This window comes from Tamandua tetradactyla, chromosome 7 (assembly GCF_023851605.1).
Source record: "Tamandua tetradactyla isolate mTamTet1 chromosome 7, mTamTet1.pri, whole genome shotgun sequence".
NCBI lineage: Eukaryota > Metazoa > Chordata > Mammalia > Pilosa > Myrmecophagidae > Tamandua > Tamandua tetradactyla.
In genome coordinates this window covers 24,353,233-24,379,429 of record NC_135333.1, presented here as the reverse complement: position 1 = coordinate 24,379,429, position 26,197 = coordinate 24,353,233, and the positions used below count along the sequence as shown (strand labels likewise).

The window sequence follows — 26,197 nt, the reverse complement described above, 5'->3', positions numbered from 1 at the left end:
CTTACATTTATCTGACCTAAATTTTACGCATACCTCTAAAATTAATTGTTTAAAAAAAAAAAAAAAGGAATAGGTACAGAAAACCAAACGGTGAAACCTTCAGCCTTTTATAGGATACAGCATAATTCCCAAAGTTCCAAATTTGAAGTGACATCTCATGGAATACTCACAGTACTGAGACATGGTGACTCCTGATAGAGATTTCTATTTGTTGTTATTAAGAGAGAAAAACCAATGTGACCCGCCAATGTTAAGTGATTGTCTCCCTCGTCTGGATCGTACTTTCTCCTTATGAAAAGTAAAGGAAGGGAAATGTTATGGGAATTGGCAAACGTTGGGTGTGCCTCTGCCCTGTGACATGAGATTGAATTTTCAAAACTCACTAGTTTCCGCTAGACTACAAGCTGTTCAAGGGCAGAGTTTATGTGCTATTCTGTATCCCTATGTTGGAAATGTAATTCTAAAAGCATTTCTGAACTTGAGGAGGAATTCCTGGTTCTCTGCTGTTCTGCTGGTGTATGGAGGCTACAAAGCAGTGTGTTGTATGTAGTTTCAACAGCCATTTCTCATGAGTTTGAGACAAATTTATTTTAAACCCATCTTAAGTAAATAAAGAAGGGGAAAAAATTGTACAAAATCCCAAATGCCACCAATTACAACCTGAAAGAGAGAAACTGGGCAATCTTTAGGTGTAACACACGGTGAAAAATATTCCGCCTACACCGTCATTTCCTCCCGGGCAACACAGCCAACATCTCCGGGCTGAGTAAATCCCTTATTTCGAATTTTGCGGACTTGCGTAGACCCGCATTTTCCCAGTAAGGAAATGCCCTAAAGAATGAAACTCTGAATCTGGGGATTTCAGGCTACTTGAAACGCAGCGGCGCTTAGGATCCGAGACCCAGCCCGCGAGTGCACATCGGTCCTCGTCGCCTAGCAACCGTGGGTCGATCACTCGGCGCTCTACTCGTGCGTCGATTCGACCAGGCCCGATTGAGACGCAGCGTTCTCGGCTGAACCTCTTTTGCGACACGCCCCCCACAGGCCCCGGTTCCCGCGACCACGCACGCGCGGAAGGGGGCTGGGTTCGGGGAAGTGGGAGCTGGAGAGCGGGCGTCACTTGCGGGCCGTGGTGGGAGGGGGAGCGCACGCAGGAGGGGCGGAGCGGCGACGCCGAGAGTGGTTGAGGAGCCGGAAACGCGCTAGTGAGGGTGCGGCCTTGAAGAGGCGGCGGGCCGGGCCGGGCGGGAAACGTTAGGCGAGCGGCCTACGGGGTGCGGGCGTGGGCGGGCGCTCGGGGTTGGCCCCGCGGCGAGCTCTGCCCGGATGAGGAACAAAGCGGAAGGGCAGGCGCGAGCGCCCCCTGAGCAGCCGGCAGGTGGGCTGCGCGCGGGCCCTGCCGGAAGGAGCGAGGGCTGTCGGCGGGCGCGGGCAGGGAGTTGGCTGCCCTCGGGAGGCGGTGTCTGCAGCACCCAGGCTGTCCCGTAGCGAGGGGACGGGGGCTACGTCCTCTCTGCATTTGTGGTGATTACTCTCGTCTCCCCAGGTTGGACAGCCCCCCTCCCGAAGCTTCTGGAGAAAGGAGCCCGGGTGGGTCCCCGGCATGCCCCATCCCGAAGCGGGGTGCGTGGCCGCCGGCCCTCGGAAGAAGTTGGGCGGCCCGAGACGGTCCCGGGGGCGTGTGGCCGCGTTTGTGCAGCAGTTGTAAGCCAGAGGCGGTAGCACGTGACCCTGGAACGTAAACCCTGATGCGGTTTCCTCGCTGCCGGTGTGCACTTTTCTCTGCCAGTTGACCCAAGCGAATGCATCACAGGTGAGTGGGCAGGTGGGCTCAGTGTTGATGACATCTTTGGGAAGTCTCGCAAATGAGAGTTTAATTTGGTGCCTTTGTTTTGGGGGCCATTGGGAAGGTTACAGTAGGGAGTAGTAGATAGGATTAGAAATCCAAAAATCCAGCATTGGGTTGAATGTATTCTCATTTAACCTAATTTACTCCAAATGCGGATATCGCGCCAAATAGCCACACCTTTATTTTTGGCTCTACCTTTAAGTTATTTGAGCATTTAATAATGTATTTACCTTGCATACGAAGTGTGTTTATAATTCATCACCATGCTTCATCTTGAGTTTTGCTGACTAGCCTATGATATCAGACCACGGATGGTAGAGTGGGAAGTTTTTGATTCTGCAGGCATCTTGCTAATGTTTAAAGCACTCTTATAGTACCGCACCAGAAACAGGCCAAAGAAATAGTTTTATTTGGCTGGCCTGTCAGGGTCCTTTCGTAGTGCTGTGCTTAGATTGAGGAAAATAAAGCAAGAAATCATTGAAATTATTGAAACTGTCATTACTTCTTGCAAAGTGGCTGAATTTCATTTAGTTTCTTGTATATCATCCTAAGGAAAAGATGTGAAATCATCAACTGGCAAATAGTTCATGCAAAGGTCAGTCAGAAACAGAAATCATAGAAGTAAGAGGAAATTATTTTATGACACTAATGAATAGAAAAGTGAGACATCCCTGGCCTTTCTCCCAAGATTGCTTTTTAGAATGCCATAGGAGAAAGGAAGGTAGAATAGAATTGCACTTAGAATGGGAGTATCTTAAGAAGATCATTTTATACAATCCTTCACCTGCTTTCTCTATGGAATACTGGTTACCTTTGCTTTATGGCTGAAGTCATCACATTTTAGTGACTCACAACAAAGCATAAATCTGCGCCTCCCCCATAAATACTGGTTTGAACTGGTTTGAGAAAGCCTAGGAGTCAACTTATAAAAGCCATTTTGATTTTTCATCTCCAGATTAGGCATATAGATTAATACAGGAATTTTCAGAAATGGGAGTTGCAGCTCAGACTTCCAATATTATTATTTTGGGGCAGTTATTTTATGATTTTATTTGATAAGCTTTTAGTTTTCGTGCACATCAACTGTCTTAAGTTTTTGAAAGTGGTGACAGGTACGTAGGTAATCAATGTATAGAGCTTGTTTGGGGAATCTTCATCCTTGTTACATTTTCTGTACAACCGTCATGGATACGGTATGGGACATTCCTCATCCCTTTGGCCCAGACAGCCTTATTGATCCTTGTGTCAGTGCAACACATCTGGTGTCCCCATCTCCATGGCAGATTTCCAAATCTCTCTGAGGACCTGAGGGGTACATTTCTCAAAACCCACTCCATGGATGTGCTTGTGAATGTTAATGGTGTACTCCCTGATTACCATCTCATTGATGGCAGAACGGCCCTTCTTCTTGCCACCCTTAATTTGCAGGAGCCATTCTGCCTAGATGAGGTTGGAAAGGAAACTATTTTTAAAAGTTACTGTAAACAATTTGTTTTAAGACACTACTATACTGGAGTTTTAGTTAGGTTTATAACTATAAAAAGTTACACAGAACTTCTGTTTTTAACTAGCTCAAACCCAGAAACTTTGAAGATTGAAGTGGCTATGGTTTATTAAGGCTGCAAGGATTTTTTTTTTTTACCTTCTTTAGTAGCACAGTAAATTACTGTATTAATGTTCTGTTTTTCATAGGGCCTCATTTGTCAAGCTTCCAGTTGTCTTTCTGAAAAGAATGATGAGTTTGCACTTACAAATCAAATAAGTAATTTTTTAGGTTGCCTACTCCATACAAGGTACTGTGCTAGGTAAGCAGTGTACATTTTATTAGTCTGGAAAAACAGTTTTATGAGAGAAACTGGCAAGGGTCAGGGTGAAGTTTGTAGACATTGAATGTAATGCAGGTGAGTTTATGTGGGACTTTAAACACATCCCATGATATAAGTATAAATAAATATACCTGATTTATTGAAACTGTGTAAAAGGCAAAACAGTTCTTTTATTGTCTTTTTTTTTTTACTTTTTCTCTCTTAACCCATGTTAAGAGCATGGATTTTTAAAATTAGATAATGATTTAAATCCCAACTTTGCCACTTACTGGCTATGAGATCTTGGAAAAGTTTCTTAGCCTCTCTGAGTCTCAGTTTCCTCATCTCTAAAATGGGATTAAGAATAATACCAAATAATAGCACCTACCTACTTCACAACAGTTATAAAAACTGAGATAGTTACATATAAGTCACAGCCCAGTGCCTAGCACATAGTGAGGGAGTAATGCCAACTCTTATTATTTTCAGGTTGATTCATAGCTGGTATTATCTTGGTTTTCAGAATTAAAAACCTATTTAGATTTTCCTCACTGCTAAGGGTGGAACATGTGGGCCCATATGATTGTTCCTTCCCCATCCAGCTTGCCACATATACGTACATAGGGTCACACAATAAGAACATGCATTACTGAAATGTTCAGTGTAAGAACTGGGTATCCTTAGAGACCTCTTTAAATAGCTGTTGGCCAGCCTTTCAAAATTATTGTGTTTATGATATAGCAGTCTAAATTTCTGATACAGAAAATAACACTTACTAATTACAATCTCCATTAATGTCTTGGTCAAACTAGTTTTCGCTTTTAGTCTCCTGAGGTTTTCAAGAGCAAGATGGATTGCATGGAAAAGATGATTTCTCAGATTCTTCAATCTGCCAAAAATGGTCTGTAGATCACAAAGTTTGGCGTATTTGAGAACTTTTTGGCAGTATTTTGTAGCATGATCTGTGCTCTAGTTCTTAATTGCTGTGTGATTTGGGGTACATGACTTGCCCTCCTTGACCCTCAGTTTCCTCATCAACGTTACTTTGAAAAGTTGGTGTGAGAATTTGAAGTAATTTTTTTTATCATGTAGTTAGATAATGAACCTCAGTACATGGAAGGTATTAAGATTATTGATACAGTTTTAATAAAATGTTGATCCCTGGGGAAAATATGGTACTTCTTCACACAGTTGATAATCTGATTCAGATCCAGAATTGCTTTAACTCCCTGTGAAAGGATTAGTAAAAAATTCTTTGAGTAGTTTAAAAAAAACTGCCTCTAAAACTATGGTTTGAATTAATAAGTCAGTTGGGGAAAATAAATATCGTGAAATAAATCTTGGTGAGTTAAAAGAGAAAAAACTCTTCTCGTTATTAGTGTACTCTAGGATTATTAACTTTGCTTTAGTTAGTGTTCATGGGGTTTGGACAAGAGAGACCTAAGTTCGAATCTTAGTTCTACTACTTAACTATCTGTATGACTTTGACTGAGTTAATGTCTCCAAATCCCAGTTTCCTTATCAGTAAAAAGAGTATGACAATAGCTATCTCAGAGATTTATTGTGAATATAAAAATGAAGTAATGTTGGTTAAGTTCTTATCTCCCTGCCTCCCTTGTTTTGGATTCTTAAGTATCTTATAGCAGTGGCACCAGTTAATTCTTTGTGTAACTAGTAGTGTATGCTCTTTCTAGGATGAATGAAATGAACCTGAGCCCAGTGGGGATGGAGCAGCTGACTTCGTCCTCTGTGAGCAATGCCTTGCCAGTCTCAGGAAATCACCTGGGTTTGACTGCCTCACCCACTCACAATGCCATCTCTGCCCCAGGTAAATGGCTAGGGAGTAACTGCATTTCAGCATTAATTGCACTATTAATTAATTCTAAATAGAGCCTAGAGGATGTTGGCCCCTTTAAGTGTGGGAGAGAAAAGCCAAGAAGGCTGGAATGGCAGCTCCACATGCGGTAAAATAATGGAAGAACATTTTTGTAGATTTTCTAGTGGATAGGAGAAGCAGTTTTTTTATGATAGTCCTCTTAGGTTAGTGGCCTGTCCATAGGTAGTTTAATTTGGGCTATCCATTTAGCTGGTTCACACCTGTCACCCTGTGTCTGGTGTAATGGAAGGTAATCAGTTAAAGTTGCTCTAATAATGGTTTCCAGAAAGCATGGGCATTGAGTTTTATTTTCTACTAGGCCTGAAACTAAGTTATTGTAACTTACAGATGTGCCAGGTGTATATTATGGGGAAAGAGGAGGTGCCAGACTTGGACCAGCTCCTTCATAGAAGTCCCCATGAGCCTCAATACTCAGAAAAATAATATAGGGAAATCTCATTCTTCCCTACCTCTGTTGTACCTTTAAAATTGGTTTTTCTTTAAATTTTCATTTTCTTTTCCTTTTCAAATAGAAAAGAAACAGGTAAGCTATTGATTCTTACAATGGTAAGCTATTGTAAGATTCTTAATAGGTTCTTAAGACTATGGCATTGTAATGTGTTGGACTTATCAAAAAGTAGGAGTTAATGTGTAAGAGTATTTTAAAGAAATATATAAGTTGTTTAAGTAGTTTTCCATTAAGAATTATCTGCTTGATTAGTAAAATGTACTTATTAAATAAGATTCATCTGAAGCAGTGTTTCTTCATTTCCTTTAAGTGTCCCCAAAGAAAGTTTTTTTCTAAATTATTAGTTGTTAACTCATTTAAGTTGCCTCCTGGGCATTCTCTTTAGTGGATACCCTTGTTAAGGAGGAAGATCCTATTAAAAAAATATTGTCCCGGGGAAAAACTTGCAAATCAGCACTGACCAAGTTGGTGCGCATTCATTATGATAGTTAGGCAGAGTGAGAGCCATTTCATGACTTTGAAAGTAAATAGAATACAAGGAAGAGGTAATCTAAGGTTTAAAATTTTTTAAAATTGTGAAATATCTGTGCAAAAAACTATAGGAAAGTATATATGTACAGTTTTAGCATGTAATTTTAAATTACATTATTTTTCCAAGTTGAAGCATATCTGAATTTTTTTTAAGTGAAAACATTTTCACTATATAAAACGGAAAATTCATAAAAGTAAAAAGAAAAAATCTGTAATATCACCACTCAGAGACTACTCCTGTGAACGTTTTGGTATATGTACTCCCATCTTTTTCCTCTATACAAAATATTTTCTTAAATCTTTTTTAAGAAAGAAAAATCTTATTTAATCTCGGTTATTAATTATAAAATAAATATTTTGGTACTTAAGAGCAATACAGGTAACTGGAGGATCAACTTGGCATTATAAAATTAACATGGGAATGAACTAGGACTAGAGCTACTTTCTTTAGTCCTGTTTGTGGCTTTATCTGTACAAAATTACCTAACTGTGGATGAGAAAGCCTACTTTCTTATGCAGAGTACTAGGTGAGATTTTTGCCTGTATTGAAAAACCTTACTAAGAGTTTAACCAGTGGTTATAGAAGCAAAGTTTCAGAGTATTTACTTTCTTTTAATTTTTTTTGTTAGGGCTGCCAGTGGCAATTCCAAACCTCGGTCCCTCCCTGAGCTCTCTGCCTTCTGCTTTGTCTCTGATGCTCCCAATGGGTATTGGGGATCGAGGAGTGATGTGTGGGTTACCTGAAAGAAACTATACCCTACCTCCACCACCTTACCCTCACCTGGAGAGCAGTTACTTCAGAACCATTCTACCTGGTAAGTGTTACCATTACTTGGATGTTAGAGAAAAAGGATAGAGCCAATTTTAAGTTCTTGGAAACTTGAATAACACTTTTTTCTGTTTGTCACTGTTAGATATTAATCTTCAGGTGGGAAGAAATATTTGTATTTATGTACTTTTCTTAGAATGTGTGGATAATACATTGTTAATATAACAGTTTGGCTAAGCTTACTTTCTTAATGGTATATAAAGATTAAGTTTTCCTTTCTCCTCCACCATCTCCTTGATTCCGTTTTTATACTTTTGCAAATATAATTCTACCAAACACATATCCTGCTATGATGTTGTGGTTATAAAATAAAGTTTATTGAATTTTTACTCTGTTGTGAAATTATTATATATTCTCCTTTCAGAAAATTCAGCAAAATGAGAGGGGAACCACTCATAGGTCCCCTGCCCACCAGTTTGGTATACTCTTATCTTTTTGATTATAGGTTTTTTGTTTTGTTTTGTTTTTTTACCTGATTTTCATAATTAACACCAAACTTTCTATATCTTCATTTTTTACACTTCGTGTGTTTCTGTTTGTTTTTTTTTTGGTATGGGCAGGCTCCGGGAATTCAACCCAGGTCTTCGGCATGGCACGCAAGAATTCTGCCTATTGAGCCACCATTATACCACCCCTGTTTTTCTGTTTTTACACAGCTGTTTTTCCCTGTTACTACATGCTTTTCATAATTATCCTTTTTAATAATGCATTACATGAATGGATATTTCATGATTTATTAATCTTTGCTGTTGGATTTTTTATTTTTCCACTTTTTGTTTATTACCATTATAGCTAATGCTCTTTTGAGCTTCATTGTGTACAATATTTACAAAAATATTTTGTAGATTACCATTAATGGGATTCCTGGGGAAGAGGGTATGGACTTTTTAATACGAAGTTCTTAATATGTACTGCCAGATGACTTTTCAAAGGGATTTTAGTAGTTTATACCCTCACTGGCATTGTAGTAAATACCCTTTCATCACATCCATATAAGCATGATTTTTTCTTTTAATATTTTGATAAGGCAGGTACAATTGTGACTTGTTTTGAATAGAATCTAATGTGTGATAATACTTTAATAATTTCAAACTTAGTTATACTTAAATTTTTCATAGTGAAAAATCTTTTTCTTTTAAATCATTTTCTTTCCAGTTATTTCGAGTCAAATTAATTTTGGCAGTGTGGGACTCAGGAATTGTAGCCATGTATATATCAAATTATTAATTTTCAGTTGACCTCAAAGGAATATAGTTAATTTTTTAGGATTTCTGTATCTCATGCGAATTATGGTATTATGCGTGCCAACATTTGGGATATGTGTGTTGGCATTTATAAAGTATATGTATATATATATATATATTGATTAAACTGAAGGAGTAGATGGATTATTTTAATTTCAATATACAGTATTAATAAAGGTTCTAGCTCTTGGTGCACTCTTTATATTTACCAGTATACTCCCAAATCCTTGATATCTCCTCTTTTTCTTTTCTTAGGTATTTTATCTTATTTAGCTGACAGACCACCTCCTCAGTATATCCACCCCAACTCTATAAATGTTGATGGTAATACAGCATTATCTATCACCAATAATCCTTCAGCACTAGATCCCTATCAGTCCAGTGGAAATGTTGGATTAGAACCAGGCATTGTTTCAATAGACTCTCGCTCTGTGAACACACATGGTGCCCAAAGTCTTCATCCCAGTGATGGCGCATTGGATACAACAATCACTATGGAGAACGTTTCCAGGGTTACCAGCCCAATCTCTACAGATGGGATGGCAGAGGAGCTTGCAATGGACAGTGTTACAGGCGAGCATTCCCAAATTCCAAATGGCTCCAGAAGTCATGAATCTCTGTCCGTGGATTCTGTGAGCAACAGCCTTGCAGCAGACACTGTAGGACATGGTGGTGTGATACCCATTCATGGGAATGGCCTGGAGCTCCCTGTGGTCATGGAGACAGACCACATCACAAGTCGGGTCAACGGGATGTCTGATAGTGCCCTCAGTGACTCCATCCACACCGTGGCCATGAGCACCAACTCTGTAAGCGTGGCACTCTCTACCTCACACAACCTCGCCTCCCTAGAATCTGTTTCCCTCCATGAAGTTGGCCTCAGCCTAGAACCTGTGGCTGTCTCCTCCATCACCCAGGAGGTTGCTATGGGGACAGGTCATGTAGATGTGTCTTCAGACAGTCTTTCTTTTGTACCACCTTCATTGCAAATGGAAGACTCCAATTCAAACAAGGAAAATATGGCAACCTTGTTTACAATTTGTGAGTGTGCTTGGCCTTTTTCTTTTGGAAATAAGGGTGGTAAACTCCATCATCCCTAACAAGTTGAGCCCAAAGTCAGACATCAATTAAGGAAATATAAAAAGTAACTAGATGTTGGAATTTTTCTTTGTCTTTTTATTTTTAATTTTAATGTGAAGCCTTTACTTCAAACAAGCCAAATGATAATATGAACATTTCGTTGATTCTTATAGCATCTTCCTGAAGTTAGGAAACATGAAGTGGTCATGTCTGTATTTTACATATAGCTTAAACCATCAATATTTAAAGTATTTCCCAAGGTTTCAAAAGTGGAGCGTTAATTATAGGAGTAAACTTTAGTAGATGTTTTTTGTGGTATGGCGTGTGCTTTTTCAAATAAGACACACGCAAAAAATCTATTAAGTCACTTGTTTTTTATTTTCTTAGAATAATATAGGTGTATATATAAATGCACCCTTTTATTTTTGCTCAGGATCCATTCCCATCATTGAGCATGTAAAAGTTCTTTCATGGAGCTGCAGCAATGAAAAGCAGTGTACAAACAGTTGATTTGTGTCACTGCATGCTTTGTTCATGCAGAAGACAGGTTGGGATACTTACGAATATGCCAGTCTCTATTGGATGCTGGGATAAAGTGTTCAACAGAAGAGAGTACATGCCTTTAAGGAGGGTATAGTCTGTTGGGAAACTTAGGCAAGTAAACAGACTTGCTATACACTGTGGTCAGTGCAAAGATGGGGTAAGTGCAGGGTGCTAAAGAGTCTGAGGGGGAGCATCTAACTAAGTTGGAAGGAGTCAGGGGAGACTTAAAGAGAGGTAGCACAAATACTAGTGAAGACCTGAAGAACAGAAGATGTAGTCAGTTGAGAATCAGGAAGAACAGTGTCCCATATAGGAACTGACACCTGTAAATACCTAAAATTAAATTATGCATGGTCCAGAACTGAAGGAAAAAAAAAAATGAAAACAAGGAGAGGGTTCGTGTGGTGAGAGAAGTAGGAGCCAGCAATCAAGGGTCTTTTAAAACCAGTCAAAGGTTTGAAGGAGTGAGGGTTGGGAGAAGGTGAATGGTTACTGCAATGTGAGAATAAATAGATTTCTTAGAGGCAAGTAAACATGTTAGGAAGATCATGCAATAATTTAAATGGAAAGGTGGTGATTTTTCAGCCTAGAGTGGAGGTAATAAGAAGTGAGTTTAATTAAGAGATAATTTATAAGAACTAAATAGTTTATTGATTGGATAAAGTAGGGGAGAGAAGGATTAAGGAGAAGGCCTTGGTTTCTGGCGCTGTGGAGCTAGATGGTGGTGGCATATGAGAATAATGAATTTGGAGTAGATTTTTTGTTTTTGGAGGGGTGGTGATGAGTCCCGTTTTAGACACTGGTCTGTGAGACAGCCAGTAGAGATGTCTAATGAGAAGTTGGATCTGAAGCTCAGAGAGAGACCTGTCTGTCTGGAAATATTTAGGGATTATCAGTATTTAGATGTTAATTGTGGCAGTGAAAGTGGGGTGAATCTTCTAGGAAGAGAGTGGAATGAGAAGAGAAGAGGACCAGGGATAGGACCATGAGATGCAGCAACAGAGGAAGAAGAGCCTATAAAGGAGACTAGGGGGGTCAGACAAATAGGAGGAAGCCCAGGACGGTGCTGCAGAAACCAAGCAGTGGTGAGACTACTTCTAATGTCTCAAATTTATTATTTTTAAAATATTTTAATCCAGGAATGTAGTTAATATAGGTTATGTTTCTTGATAGAGTAGAAAACAATAGGTGGCCTAAATAAGCCAACTGATGTTAAGCATACAGGCTGAACCTTTTACTTCTAAGGTAGCTTTTTGATGAGATATAATTTACATACGTGTTTTAAAACGTACACTTCACTGGTTTTTAGTATGTTCACAGAATTGTGCAACTATCACCACTACCTATTGCAAAACATTTTCGTCACCCCCAGAAGAAACCCCGTACCCATAAGCAGTCATCCCCTATTCTCTGGAAACCACTAATATACTTTTCTTCTCTCTGGATTTGCATTTCATATAAGGAAAATCATACAATGTGTGGCCTTTTGTGTCTGACTTCCTAGAATAATGTTTTCAAGTTCAAGTTAATGTTGTAATGTTTCAAGTTAATGTTGTAGCCTGTATCAGCACTTAATTTTTTTATGGTTGAATAATACTCCATTATATGGATATAGTATATATTTTTATCCGTATAATCAGTTGGTGGCCATTTGGGCTGTTTTCACATTTTGGTTATTATGAATAGTGCGGCTAGGAACATTTGTATGCAGAATTCTGTATGAACACATTTTCTTTTTTTTTTTGGATATATATTTAGGTGTAGAATATTCTTTGACTTTTGAAGTATTGTCAGGCTGTTTTCCAAAGCAGCTGTACCATTTTATATTCCCACTAACAGTGTATGAGGGCTCCAGTTCTCTACACCCTTGCCGACACTTATTTTCCTTTAAATTATAGGTATCCTAATTGGTGTGGTTTTGATTTACCTTTTTCTAATGATTGTTAGTACTGAGCATCATTTCATGTGCTTATTAGCCATTTGTATATCTTTGGAGAAATCTCTTAAGCATTTGATTTTTTTTTTCTCTAAGTGCTTTGGCAGAAAGCAAAATTTAAAACTCATCTGTTTAGAGTTTATCCCTTCCTGTTTAAAGAGCATTATGGAATCATTTCTCATTGACTATAGGGGATCTCTAATCTGATAATTCAGAGGATTTTTAGTAAAGAATTACTTGAAGAAGTAATGTATTATTACTACTTTGCTTAAGTATAACAACTGACTGATATTTTATGCCTTTTAAGAAATTTCTGATGGATTGCTTGGGAGAAGAAGACATTTAGATGGCTGTGGTTCTACGGTTTACATATTATACCTAGTTCTTGAATGAATTTGGAAAATTTGGACACAGTCATTGACTGATAGGATCATGAGTACTACGTCTTAAAGAAGTAAGAAAGTATAAAAGAGTAGTGTGAGAGAAGATTGTTGGGGAAGAAAGACACTCATCAGCTTCTGAAAGTGAAGTTATGGTATATATAGAGAGAGATAGTTTATAAAGGGAGCAATAAGAAAGAGCATATGAGCAATAAGAAATACAGAGTTTTAAGCAAATGTCTTCAAGAATATGATTCCACATCTCCAAAAGAGCAGATTGCAAATTTTCTTTTGTCTTAAGAATCTGTCATCAAAACCTGATTGCCAGTTTGTTTATAGTGAAGCGAAAGAGAACAACAGTGAAGCAAAAGAGAACAGTACAGCTAGCTCTGACTCCAGTGTCCTGTAATGCCATCTATATTTTGCCTCTGCATGTCTAACACCCTTTCAATGAGCTTCCTTTTGTGGTTCCCCTTACAGTGGAATTGAAATGTGTTGGATGTTAAGGTATCACATCTAAACATTTCTTATCTACTTAATGTAAGGAATAATGTACTTGATTGAGGTAATGTTTTGTTGTTTTTTCATCAGCCTTTCTCTTATGCACTAAATAAGGAACTTATTCGTTGAATGAAAAGAAAAAGTACAAATCTTGTCCAAAGAGAGATAGGATTGGATATATTATTTTAGTGTAAGCAAGTTGATCTTTTATCAGAGTATTTCTACTAGAATCTTATTTCTTACTGCTTACAGTTTAATAATTAGCATTTAAATTTTAGGAAGCAGGTGGTGATTTAGCATCCTAGCACTAAACCCATTTGTGTCTCTCACTTGTCCTATCCTTAGGGTGCACTCTCTGTGACCGAGCCTATCCCTCAGACTGCCCTGATCATGGACCAGTGACTTTTGTTCCTGACACTCCAATAGAGAGCAGAGCGAGGCTTTCTCTCCCAAAACAGCTTGTACTCCGCCAGTCAATTGTGGGAGCAGAAGTTGGTAAGAACTTTGGAACCATAAAATCCTACCAAGTCTCTTCTTGCTTTGAAGGGCAGAGTTGTAAAAGTGTCTTTGTATAATGTAGTGATTATTTGATTGCTTTAGCAATCAGTTTATGGCTTAAGATTTCCTTTGTCTTGTCTGGTGGTGTTTGCAGTAAATCAAGTTGAAAACAGTATTGGGAAACCTCTCCCTTCTTAGAAACAGTTGAGTAGAGGAGAGAATTGTGGCCTGAGTCTTTAAAAACCTGACTTTTTTTTTTTGCTGTGCCATCCACTAACAATTGTCAATTATCTTGACAAAACACTCCTTGAACTTAGTTTCTTTTGGAGGAAGATAGAAAATTGACTACTGATGATCTTTTATCATGAGATTGAGATTGAATGTCTACAAGTTGTCTAACACTTAACAGGAAAAAAGGAATAAGAAATATAGATTGCCAGAATATATTTACCCCTATTTGAATTTAATATGGCTTCTGAATTACTCTGCTATTTCCTTGAAAATATGAAATTAGATTTCATGTTCAGCTGTAGCTTGGACATCAGTCATTGAAAGTGAACATAGATAATACAGACCAGAGCTTTAAGCACAAAAGATTTTAGAAGTTTGATTTATTTTGTAGTACTTGTTTTATATATTTTTTAAGTAGAATAATCTTCTCTATTCTTTTTTGTGAATTAATTCCAAAATAACATTTTTGATGGACATGGTCACGTGCCTTGTATGTAAAATTGGGTGCAAGAATATTTAATGCTGCTGCTTATATTGCATTTCTTCTGAGCCCCATTTAATCTATTCATCGCGTTTTACATACTTACAGAGAAGTAGCACCACAGGCTTAGCTGCCTCTCAGGAGCACTGGAATTTCAGCAGTTCTTAGGTGCACCAAAAATAAGACTGCTTGCATGGGTTAATCACCCTCTTATGTATCCTCCCCATTGTTTAAAACATTGATTATATAGCTGGTGTTCTCCAACTGATAGGTGTGTGGACTGGAGAAACCATTCCTGTGCGGACTTGCTTTGGACCTCTAATTGGCCAACAGAGTCACTCCATGGAAGTAGCAGATTGGACAGACAAGGCAGTTAATAATATCTGGAAGGTGAGTGTTATGAAACTTTTCTGTGTTTTTTTGGCCATTTTTAATTATAAAGTAGTTAAAACTGAAGTTACTCAGGATGTTAGGCAGTGCCATTCACGTATCAGTGATTTATTTAATGTTATGTCCTTTCTATTCTTGGTGACCAAGTGGTAATACACAGCATAATATCAGCTGTTGAATATTCAGCATAAGCTATCTTAATCTCCATTTTATAAGATAACTCATTGATTCTGCATTGTAATCACTTGTGGTAACTGAGGACATGGACTTTATTTATATGAGAATCTTCTTTTGTAATCATCTAAAACATTCCTGAAATATTTAGTTTAGGAAACAATTATAGAATTAGAAACTAAGATTATTTCTCTAGTTTTCTAATAGGAGGGGCTGAAGTTGGAAGATTTTGACGTGAGCGAATTCTTATAACTTATGTTTATATAGAATCTCAGTCAATGGTTTGGGAATGATGCTTGCAAAATTGGAGTAAGGGAAAACGGGTCTTGTGAGGCTTGGAAAGGTAAGGCGCCACTGGCACTGGGCCTTGAATTTTGGTATCCAAAATAGAACATAGGTGAATACTATGTCCAGTTGGAAAAATAACTAGAAGAGTGGTTGCCTATCCTTAATATTCATTCGGTCTTTCCAGCCTAGCAGGTGATAAGTGCTGAAGACAAGTAGACTGGTCTTTTTTGTCCTTTCCAGTCAAGTCAAGATATTAAAAATTGAGAACATGGTCATTTTATACTCTGGGCAATAACTGTAGGTTTCTGCTGATCTCTGTTGTATTGCTGGAAATGGGGAGACTCATGAAATTAGAAACATCTGGAAAAGGCAACCTTTATTTGTACACTGACAAGGAAAGGTGGTACCTACTTCACAGTAAATGAGTTGATTGTTAGCCTAAATTTAGTAGCCCTTTGTATCAGTCAGTTCATTTGACATTTATGTTTCTCTTCTGCCGGCAGATTTACCACAATGGTGTCCTAGAGTTCTACATAATTACAACTGATGAAAATGAATGTAATTGGATGATGTTTGTGCGCAAAGCCAGGTAAGAATGGTCTTGGTCTGAAGGAAATACTTACAATTCAGATGTTTTTTAAACAGGAAGTTTGGCATAAAGTAAGGGATAAAAATAGAACAATCCAGATTACATTGATAGCTGGAGATATTTAAGGCCTAAGACTTTTCAATGTCTTCATTACAATAGAGGTCGACTAATATTCATTATACATCAGAACACAAGAAATTGTTCTTCCTTTATGAACAGTTTATTCACCTTACCAATGCAGTAAGAAATGATAAAGTCACCACTGAATTTACAAGGAGGCAGCCTCCTTTTTCTCCTGGCTATTAGTCACCACCCCAGGCTGTCAGAGCTAATTCCTGTTCAGCCACGTATCTCTGTCATGGGTGACTATTTTAATTATTTTTAAGACTTCATTTTATTTAATGTTTGCTTCCCATACAAGATTCTAATGTTTCTGACTATGAAAGGTTATCAACTAATATAATAAGAATTTTTTTCCTATATTAGTCCCTCATAATAAATAGGATAGGGAATTGCAGAAATGACCCAGAAAAAAAAATCATAACTAGATATTTTCACATAGGATTTTGCTCTTTAATGGGATATGATGTGCTTAGGATATGCTCCAAAATTAATAAGCTTGTTTTATTAAATATGATAATTTAGGAACCGGGAAGAGCAGAATTTGGTGGCTTATCCCCATGATGGGAAAATCTACTTTTGCACTTCACAAGATATCCCTCCTGAAAATGAACTGCTTTTTTATTATAGCCGGGATTATGCTCAGCAGATTGGTAAGTTAATGTGAGAACTGTTTGTCATGAATCTAGCATAGTAAAACTCATGGAACTAGAAATAAATTTTTGGTAGTGATTTTCATGTCATCAGAAGCCAAACCACATCCCTCATTTGTATGTAAAAGAAAGATACTATCCCTACAGTGAAGGTATTAAAATCTCAGGTCTTTCCTAAACTGAATGCTAATAGCTAAACATTATTGAAGTGACCTTCCACACTCAGACTTTGATTTGGGGAATATGGAGTTCTCACGGTGTTTTTTTAAGCCAGTTCCACTGAGATTTTTTTTTGGGTGGTGGTGGGAGTGCATGGGCAGGGAACCAAGCAGTTCCATCGAGATTTAAGGTCATGAATGATAGCAGAGCCCCTTGAAGTTGATTTAACCTACATAGGCTTTCTCTTTTTAATGTGTCATAGTGAAAAGTGATGCTTAAGAGTTTGCTTCTGCTACAAAATCTAAAGATTATTGCTTAGGAAAGATGCCCTGTGCTCTTATATGTGTGCCACTATTCTGGATGGTGAAACAAGGCATTTCAGTATTACAGGTAGTGAGCAAGCTGGAAATTTTGGTAAAAGTGAGAAAGTAAAAGTAATTATTAATGTCAAGAGCAAGTTTTAAAACGTTGTATGTATCAGCAGACATGGATTAATTTTTTTTAAGGTGTTCCTGAACACCCGGATGTGCACCTCTGTAACTGTGGCAAGGAGTGCAATTCCTATACAGAGTTCAAAGCCCACCTGACCAGCCACATCCATAACCATCTTCCTAGCCAGGGCCATGGAAGCAGCCATGGACCAAACCACAGCAAAGAAAGGAAATGGAAGTGCTCTATGTGCCCCCAAGCTTTTATTTCTCCTTCCAAACTTCACGTCCACTTTATGGGTCACATGGGCATGAAGCCCCATAAGTGTGATTTCTGTAGCAAGGCTTTCAGTGACCCCAGCAACCTGCGGACTCACCTCAAGATACATACTGGTAAGTTGTATTGGATCATCAAAATAGAAATTTCTGCATCAATTAGAAATTGCCTCATAAAGTTCTTTGCAAAGATATTGGCATTGCAGTTAGAGTTGAGATGATGTCAAATCAGCTGGCTGTCAGCAGCACCTCATTGAGCAGTAGAACATTTGTGGGAAAACTGATACCTTGGAGGGGTTATTTTCATTTATTGAGGTTTTCACTTTTCAGGTACCCTCTGCATAGTTTGAAGGTGGCTGAGAAAATACAGATAATCAGGAAGTTAACCAGTGTGTTTGGACTTAAAGCAAAGGGAATTCTGTAAAATCATGATAAACATAAACACCTGAGCCTCCCAGTAGTGCTTACCCCTGGTCACCAGCCAGAGCCAGTTTTTCTCCTTTGTGCATACCTCAGTAATGTTGCCAGAATTTTGCTTTTTGAGCTTACATTTTCTAAACACCATGCATACCAACCCTTCTCTTATTTTTTCATGTAGACTACAAAGTTTTGGCTTTCTTTGTTGGGTCATTTGTTCACGTCTTCCAAAGGAGAACTCTTTGTCATTCAGCCTGTTCTAGTTTGCTAGCTCCTGGAATGCAGCATACCAGAAATGGATTGGCTTTCAATAAAAGGGGCCTTATTTAGTTAACATATAGTTCTTCAGAGGAAAGGCAGCTAACTTTCAACTGAGGTTCTTTCTTATGTGGAAGGCACAGGGCAATCTCTGCTGGCCTTCTTCCCCAGGCCTCTGGGTTCCAACAACTTTCCCCAGGGTGATTCCTTTCTGCATTTGCAAAGGCCTGGGTTGATCTGTGAGTGCTGAGATGAGGTATGCTGAGCTGCTTGGTCTGTGCTATATTGAGCTCTCTCATTTAAGCACCAACCAATTAAATCAAACATCATTCATTGCAGCAGGCACGCCTCCTAGCTGACTGCAGATGTAATGAGCAACAGATGAGGTTCATGTACCATTGGCTCATGTCCACAGCAACAAAACTAGGCACCTTCACCTAGCCAAGTTGACAACTGAACCTAACTACCACACAGCCCTTAGCTCAAATGTCAGTTTCTCAGACCTCTAAAGAGTCTCCCCATTATTCTCTCTTTCATTTCCCTGTTTTATTTACAGCACTATCACTATCTGAAACTGTCTTAGCTTATTTGTTCATTTGTTTGCATGTTTATTGTCTCTCTCCCTTCACTAGAATCTAGAGCAATGACTTATTCATTTATCTGACTTCCTGTATCCAGAAGAGTGCTGTTACATCATCATCCCTCAGTAAATATGTTGAATTAATGAATGCCTCAAGAGATGAAGAACTTTATCTTTCATTGTACTTCCCTAAAAATACACCTTCGACACTTAAATCAGTCCAGCTTATTGAGTATATACTGCGCATCAGGCTTCATGCTAGGCACTGGGGATAGAAACATGTGTAAGCGATAATCTCTCCTTCTGGGAGTATCTGGGGGCACTGGACTTGGATAGTCCCACATTTTCTCTGTCCTCTGTTCAAGTGGGCTACTTTACTAATGGTTCTCCTCACTAGATTTACTTAAACTTTCAGGGATTAACAAACTACCACCTCTGTTTATAAACAGAGGTTTTTGGGAACTCAAATGCATCCTCTCCTTCACATATTGTCTATGGCTGCTTTGGGGTAAGTCCTAACAGTGACCATATTCCCACAAAGCCTAAAATATTGATCATCTTGCCTTTAAGAAAAAGTATGCCATCCTTTGACTGAGTAATCTTATTTTTGAATTTTTAGAAGGATTTTATTTCATCCCTGGTTTATAAGGTTGTACAATAATAATAGAGAAATGAAACTATAAAATGTAGCCTGTAACTGTAAAAATATGTTTGCCTGTATGTAAGTATTCTAATTGATTAATTTTTGTTTTTATTAAGTTGTTTCTATTAGGTTGTATGCTGGTATTGTAAGTGAGGTTTTCTGTTTTCACAGATTTTTAAAATATATGTATAAGCTGTAAATATGAAAAATGTATATCTTTAGGTAAAAAATACTAGAAGATCAGATTATTTTCACTAGATTTAGTTGCGCAACCCTAGAAAGTGAAGCTCCAGTCAATTCTGTTTTATTTTCACCTCTTCCACATAGCCATATGTGTGCCTGTTAGTCTTAAAAATGCTAGTGGTTTATTCCTTCACAGTGAGATAATTTGGATTAATATATAGGTCAGAAGAACTACAGATGCACTTTGTGTGACAAGTCTTTCACCCAGAAGGCTCATCTGGAGTCCCACATGGTTATCCACACGGGCGAGAAAAATCTCAAGTGTGATTACTGTGACAAGTTGTTTATGCGGAGGCAAGACCTCAAGCAGCATGTGCTCATCCACACACAGTAAGTTGCCCTGCAGCCTAGATATCTCTCAGGTGAGCCTTTATGTTACTAAAGCCAAGCTTGCCCGCATGGGCACTTAGAATTGCCTGCCTTGGTGCCATGGTGGAGTCGCCTGGGTTCCACCAAAACCTCTTTTCTGGAGGTCAGATGTCCCCAGTTTCTGCAGCTTTTCATCCTGTCATCTAATTGCAAATTTGATACCTGAAGTGAACACTATTCCAGGTGCAATCTGTTTAGTAAAATGGAGTCATTGTTTTCCCTAAGCTTCACTCTTTATTCCTTCAAGCAGTGCCTAAATTTAGACTTGCTTTTTGTTGCCACTTCACAACATAACCTGATATAATGTACTTTGAGATTACTTGTATAACTGTCTCCATTTGGGATGAGAATTGGCTCTGTCAGATATTAACCAGTGAAAACTTCATTCTCAACAAATCTGTAACTGACTCCGTCGCAATGAGAAAATTGAATAAGCCTGTTTGCCAAGCTCCCACAGGATAGAAAGATGTTTTTAGAATGTCAAAAATTGAAGCTGGTGTAAGTCATTCAAATAAGAAGCAGTATTCACTCAAAATATTTTTGAATGAGACTTGGGTTTCATATGGAGATCATTGGTAACCTTTTCAGATGTTTGTATTTTTCCTTTTGGGTATTTCAAAGTAGATATAATAGCATTGGCATTCTTTCTTTTTATCTGCTTGAAAAGAAAACAGTTGCAGCCCCAAAGCCAAATGCAGGATTTCCTCTACCACAATATTTCCCTGAGATTGTAAGGGTGGGGCAGAAACTGATTCTGCCCTTCGTCTGTGAGAGAGGAACCTGAGAGGAAGAGCTTACTGTTTAGGTCTCCTCAATCCTGTAGTTTAGATGTATTTACATCTCCAGCCCTGTTTATCCGTTCTTTCACTCAGCATCTGTAATACTTTGGATGTCCACTAGGCAATTCAAACCTAACATGCCCAGAATCCAGCAGTTTATATTCCCACAAACTTGACTTTCCCCTAGTATTTGCTGACTGAGTAAATGGTACTACTTATCCACCCCACCTTGGAATTGTCGTTAACTCAGCCTTTCATTGCTTCTCTCATTTAATACAATTGCCTAATCCAAACCACCAGTGTCTCTTACACGGACTACTTGATTAATCTCCCACTTGGCTTCCCTGTACTTGCTTTTCTCTTACCTCATCCACCCCTCAGCACAAATACACACAAACTGGTACACACAAAAAAATATACTGTATTCTGTCTGTAGAGGCCAGAGTGATTCATCTAAAATATATGTCAAAACATGTCCTTCCCCACTCATAATTCTCCAGTGGCTTCCTATCACACTTGGATTAGAAGCCCAGGACCTTACCATGGCCTAGAAATCTCTTTGTGATGGTACTTATGATATGGTGAAAATACTTCCCACTTTTTCTTTTACCCCTTTTCTCCTCATACTCTGCTTTAGCTACACCACCCCTGCCCTTGATAATTCTTGGGCATATTAAACACTCCAGTCTCTGGGCCTTTGCACTGAACTACCTCTGCCTAGAATTTCCCTCTAACCCCACTCAGAGACCTGCAAGTCTTTCTCCTTCACTTCATTCAAGTTTCTGTTCAGATGTCATCTCTTTAGCACATCTTCCTTGGCTAACTTGTTTAGCACTTCATTACTTTTACCTGACTGTAATTTTTTAATAATACTTATTATGACATCATATTGTATTTTTTTCATTTCTTTATGGTGTAATTCTTCCTCTAGAATGTAAGCTTGGTGAATGTGGGGACTTAGTTTATCCATATCCCATAGGCCTAGCATCTGGAATGGTACTTGGCATATCTTAGGCACAAGTAAGTGTGTTGAATGGACGTAAAAAAATCGTTGACAACTAGATAAGAGATCAGACTTCTAATTTGGGTTTTTTTGTGACCTTAGGCAAGCTATACACAGTGTTTCTGATCTGTAAAATAAAATATTGGATTAGATTGATGGTTTTAGAGTAGCTCTACAGAATCCATCAGGGCCATCTCCGAGTCAGATAGGGTGATAGAAATGGTCAGGGAGCCAGGCTTTAGAACTCCCAACCTTACTCCTCCTCCAAGCATTTTAACTCCCTTTTCTCTGTTTCACATATTGGGTTTTCATTAAAACAGAAATCAGCTGCTCAGAAAGGTGAATTTGAAGTTTCATGGTCCATGTGATCTCTGAGGTTCTTTTCAATTTAAAATATGTAGGCCAAGGTTATTCAAGCCTAAACACTGTTACCATTTTGAGCTGGATAATTCTTTGTCGTAGGGACTGCCCTGTGCTTTCTAGGGTGGTTAGTTCTTGACTTCTATTAGATGCCACAGTAGTATGCTGTTTCCATTGTGACAATCAAAAATGCCTCTAGTCATTGCTAAATATCCCCTAGGGACAAAATTGCCCCAGTTGAGAATCACTGGTCTAGGAGAAAGACAGAAAAATGGACATTTCGTAAAACACATAATCAGGAAAACACAAAAACACAGAAAGATACCGTTTTGTTCAGGTCAGTTAACAAAAATTTCCAAATATGAGTTCTCCAGTTGGTGATGAGAATGTAGAGCATCAGGAACTCTAAAATGGCTGCTGATGAATGTGAAAATTGGTAGATTAACTTGGAAAACAGTTTGGCATGCTCTAGTAAAGTTGAAGATCTGCATATACTTTGACCCAGCTGTACCGCTTCTGGATATATGCCCTAGAGAAACTTGTATACATGCAGACCAGTAGATAAGTTATAAAAATAAATCATAGCAGTCTTGCTTGTGATCACTCAAAATTGTAAACCACCCAAATATCCACTAGCACTAGACATATCTAATACCATAGACACACTGGTGTATTTGTAAATAGTATACCGCAGTGAAAGGGAACAGATTATTGATAAAGCAACTTGAATGAATCTCTCAGACATTGCATTGAGTGAAAGAAGCAACGCACAAACACGTGTAGTATGATTTCCATTTATTCAGAATTCCAAAATGCTATGTGGCGATGCATTCCTAGTAACATTTTAAAGCAGATTAAAAAACTAACAACAGAAGTTAAGTTAAAGGATACTTTTTATGAGAAGGAAGCGATTTATGGGCTGCAGGAAATGTTCTGTCCCTTGAGCTGGGTGGTTCTGTTACAAGTGTTTGTTTTTCAATAGTTCTTTAAATTATTCTAATGTTTTCTGATTCCTTGTATGATATATTGCATATAAAAAAAGTGATTCTAGAAAGTTAGAGCTGCTCTAACAAAGGCCTGAAGTTATGAAGAAAAAGTGCTTGCCTCAGTTATCATTTGCACCCCAAAATCAAATGTTCTTTCTTGTGTTCTTCGTAGAGAACGTCAGATCAAGTGTCCCAAGTGTGATAAGCTCTTCTTGAGAACAAATCACTTAAAGAAGCATCTCAATTCTCATGAAGGAAAACGGGATTATGTCTGTGAGAAATGTACAAAGGCTTATCTAACCAAATATCATCTCACCCGCCACCTGAAAACGTGCAAAGGGCCCACCTCCAGTAGTTCATCAGCACAGGAGGAGGAGGAAGAAGATTCAGAGGAGGAAGAATTAGTAGACTCTATGGGGACAAAAGACTGTAGAATCAATAGTTCTGTGTACTCAGCTGATGAGTCTCTGTCTGCACATAAATAAGAGGAAAAGAAACTATTTTGGATAGAAAATGCAATAGGAAAAAAACACAGATAACTGGTTATCCACTACAATGGTTTTTATATAAAATGGTTGCTTATTTCCTTCCATCCAGTAGTCAGAACAGACTAAATGGAATGGATAAAGCACATATAGAAAAAAGTATCCTAATGAAAACACTTAAACTGATTGAGAAGACTGAGCATGTTCCTAGTTTTAAGTGATATTTGGTGAGGAAAGTGTCAGCTTTTGAGGTCTCTTCCTTATTTGCATGATAGTCTGGGAGATGAATTTATACCCGAGTCAAAGCTGCCTTCTGTCTAAACAAGTAAATCAGATTGATGTTGAATTCCTGTATTATGCCATTCTCTCAGCCCTATGACTTCATGCTGTAAACTTTTGGCCCCTGCCTCACAGACATCCAGGTTGTTGATTGTGGTCGGAGTGTTTTATATATGCAAAGTACTGTAACCTATAATCATGCCAAAATGGATTGGAACATAGCAATGTAGGGTCTTTCCTTTTACTGCAGCTAACAAGTTTAAACCAGCTCTTTATAAACAAGCAAACAAAAAGCAGTTCCTGCCTTAACCTGTCCTGGCTACCGAGCTTGACTACAGTTCATTCTGTCACCAAAGTTCATAGGCGTTTTAGGGTGGATTTTGCTTCCCAACTATCTGGCAGGCACCTAGAAGCCAGGCATTGGGTAATGATAGAAAAAGAGGAGAGATGCCTGGGCCACTACTCAAGAAACTAACTCTGAAGGAATTGAGCGAGTCTGTTCCTAACACTGTTACTTGGAAAACTTTGTAGGTTTAGATACGTCTGTCTCCAGTAAAGCCCCCAACCACTCAGACAAAAGGAACCTGGAGGTAGCTATAGAGAGCCCAAATAATGCCTGCTGGGTCATCTGACAGCAGGCAGGTGCATGCTAGTCTATGACAGAGCAGTACCCCAACCTACATAAGGAGAGAGAATGGTCTAATATTTTTATTTGGCTTAACCTATGAAAAGTATCAAGACACCATTGAAATGTTGCCCGCTTTCAGAGCAACAGATGACTCCAGATGTTGCTAAATTGACAAAGTTTGGTTCTCCGACTTGGCTCTATGGTGGGTCTTACCAGTTAAACATGGTGGGTACCAAATGATTTAGAAGGTAAAGGCTTAATAGGTCACCTCATGGGCCTTTTTCAGGGTCCTAGTTATTTCATGTGCATATCCAGCTTTCAGCAGGAAGCAGACACCCTTAAATTGGCAGGGCTGAAGGAACATGCTCCCTTGCTCTATAGCACAACCTCTCGGCTGGAGCAGAGAGGACTCTGGTGGGAAGGTTTTGCTGCTAATGTATTTATGGAATGAATGTATTTCATTTAAATCTGTATTCCTCTAGGAAGGATTAAAATAAAAACTTTTTAAAATATCGGATTCCTCTTGTAATCTTGTATTACGAAGGAAGATGAATGAGTCTTAGGAGAAAGTCAGGTGCAACTTGAATTCCTCTAAGGTTAGAAAGGAAGAAAGCATCCTTAGATATAGCTTTGAGACCCTACTCTAACATGTTTCCACATAACAGTGCTTAGATCAACTGTTCCTCCTGTGTTTCCAGTTATCCTTTCCATTTTCCTCCCTCAGATAGTGCCTTGGCTCTGCCACTTCTTTGGAAAACTGTGGGCAGTCTACATTTGAGGGAGGGGGGTGAGGCATGGTGGGTGGTTTGGGACGGCAGCTGAACGTGGTTCATGCCACAGGCTTACTCTGGTCTCAGGAAACTGGTGCTGGAACCACAAGCTCTTTTTTGTCCCTTTATCTCAGCAGCATGTGCTGGGTTAAGTTCTTTCAGTTTAATTCCTAACACTGATTGGAATTCTGCTCAATATAGTTCAAGTGTAATGCCAAGAAGAATTTTAAAGAAGGAAGATAGAAACTGAGGAAGACTGAAAAACAGCTTGAGAAAGCAACTGCCTTTGCTTATTATTTATTCTCGTGAGTAATTAACAACCGTGCTATTGGCAAGGCTTTATTCTGAGCGTTCTCTGCCAGTTTCAGGCAGCCACGTCTGTTGCTGCTGTAGGGTTAAGTCACCATGCTAAGAGGCAGGATAAAGTTCCTATTTCATAATAATGTTTGGGTATTGAGTTAACACATACAAAGCCTTGACCACAGTGCTTGATGCATAGCAGACAGCTAATATTCAGTTTCATGTTATCCCAGCATAGATGGCTATAGATGATCCAAGAAGCCTCAGATTTTAGTAATACTGGTAAAACTGGCAGGACTTGAGTTTTCAGGGCCAAAGCCCTGTTTTGTTCTTGGTGTTTCCTCCCTTTAAGGGTGAATTCATAATCCTTGCATGTGGGTGCAGCAGAGCTTGGCCCCATAAAGAGGGAAGAGAGGTGGCAGGAACAAGAGTGTTCTTTTCAGCCTGACTGGCATATGCAGTTCCTAGTAAACACTCCTTTACTGGTGTCCCGAGAAGTATAACCATGCCAGGAGCTTCCAGTACCTCAGGCTTGTAAGCTTACATTATCTGATCACCAAACTGCATTTTAGAGGCAAACCCCAAAGGACCTATCAATGTACCTGAGTGATGACTGTCTAACCAGGTATATCCTCTTCACAATGACTACTTCACAACGAGTGACTTCCAAATAGGGATTATGATTTAAGTTTTACAAATTATCATAAACAACATAAAAGGCAGTAACAATTTGTAGTGATATATAGCACCACTGGTGAATTTCTGTA

At 38.7% G+C, this 26,197-nt stretch overlaps 1 protein-coding gene across 4 annotated transcripts; it reads left to right on the top strand.

Annotated features, from left to right (window-relative positions):
• Positions 1-1,079: 1,079 nt before the first annotated feature.
• On the top strand, positions 1,080-25,074 carry PRDM4 (PR/SET domain 4). Of its 4 annotated transcripts, XM_077168635.1 has the most exons (13): positions 1,265-1,378; positions 1,547-1,813; positions 3,542-3,654; positions 5,349-5,482; positions 7,160-7,345; positions 8,859-9,644; positions 13,389-13,538; positions 14,525-14,643; positions 15,609-15,694; positions 16,340-16,467; positions 17,133-17,447; positions 19,633-19,801; positions 23,141-25,074. In XM_077168635.1, exons 4-13 carry the CDS (start codon positions 5,350-5,352, stop codon positions 23,451-23,453), a joined length of 2,385 nt encoding a protein of 794 aa, XP_077024750.1. In that variant the 5' UTR covers positions 1,265-1,378; positions 1,547-1,813; positions 3,542-3,654; position 5,349; the 3' UTR covers positions 23,454-25,074. The 4 variants fall into 4 exon arrangements, with proteins under 4 accessions (XP_077024749.1, XP_077024750.1, XP_077024748.1 ...); XM_077168634.1 differs by lacking the exons at positions 1,265-1,378; positions 3,542-3,654 and adding an exon at positions 1,080-1,211; XM_077168633.1 differs by lacking the exon at positions 3,542-3,654.
• Positions 25,075-26,197: the final 1,123 nt, after the last annotated feature.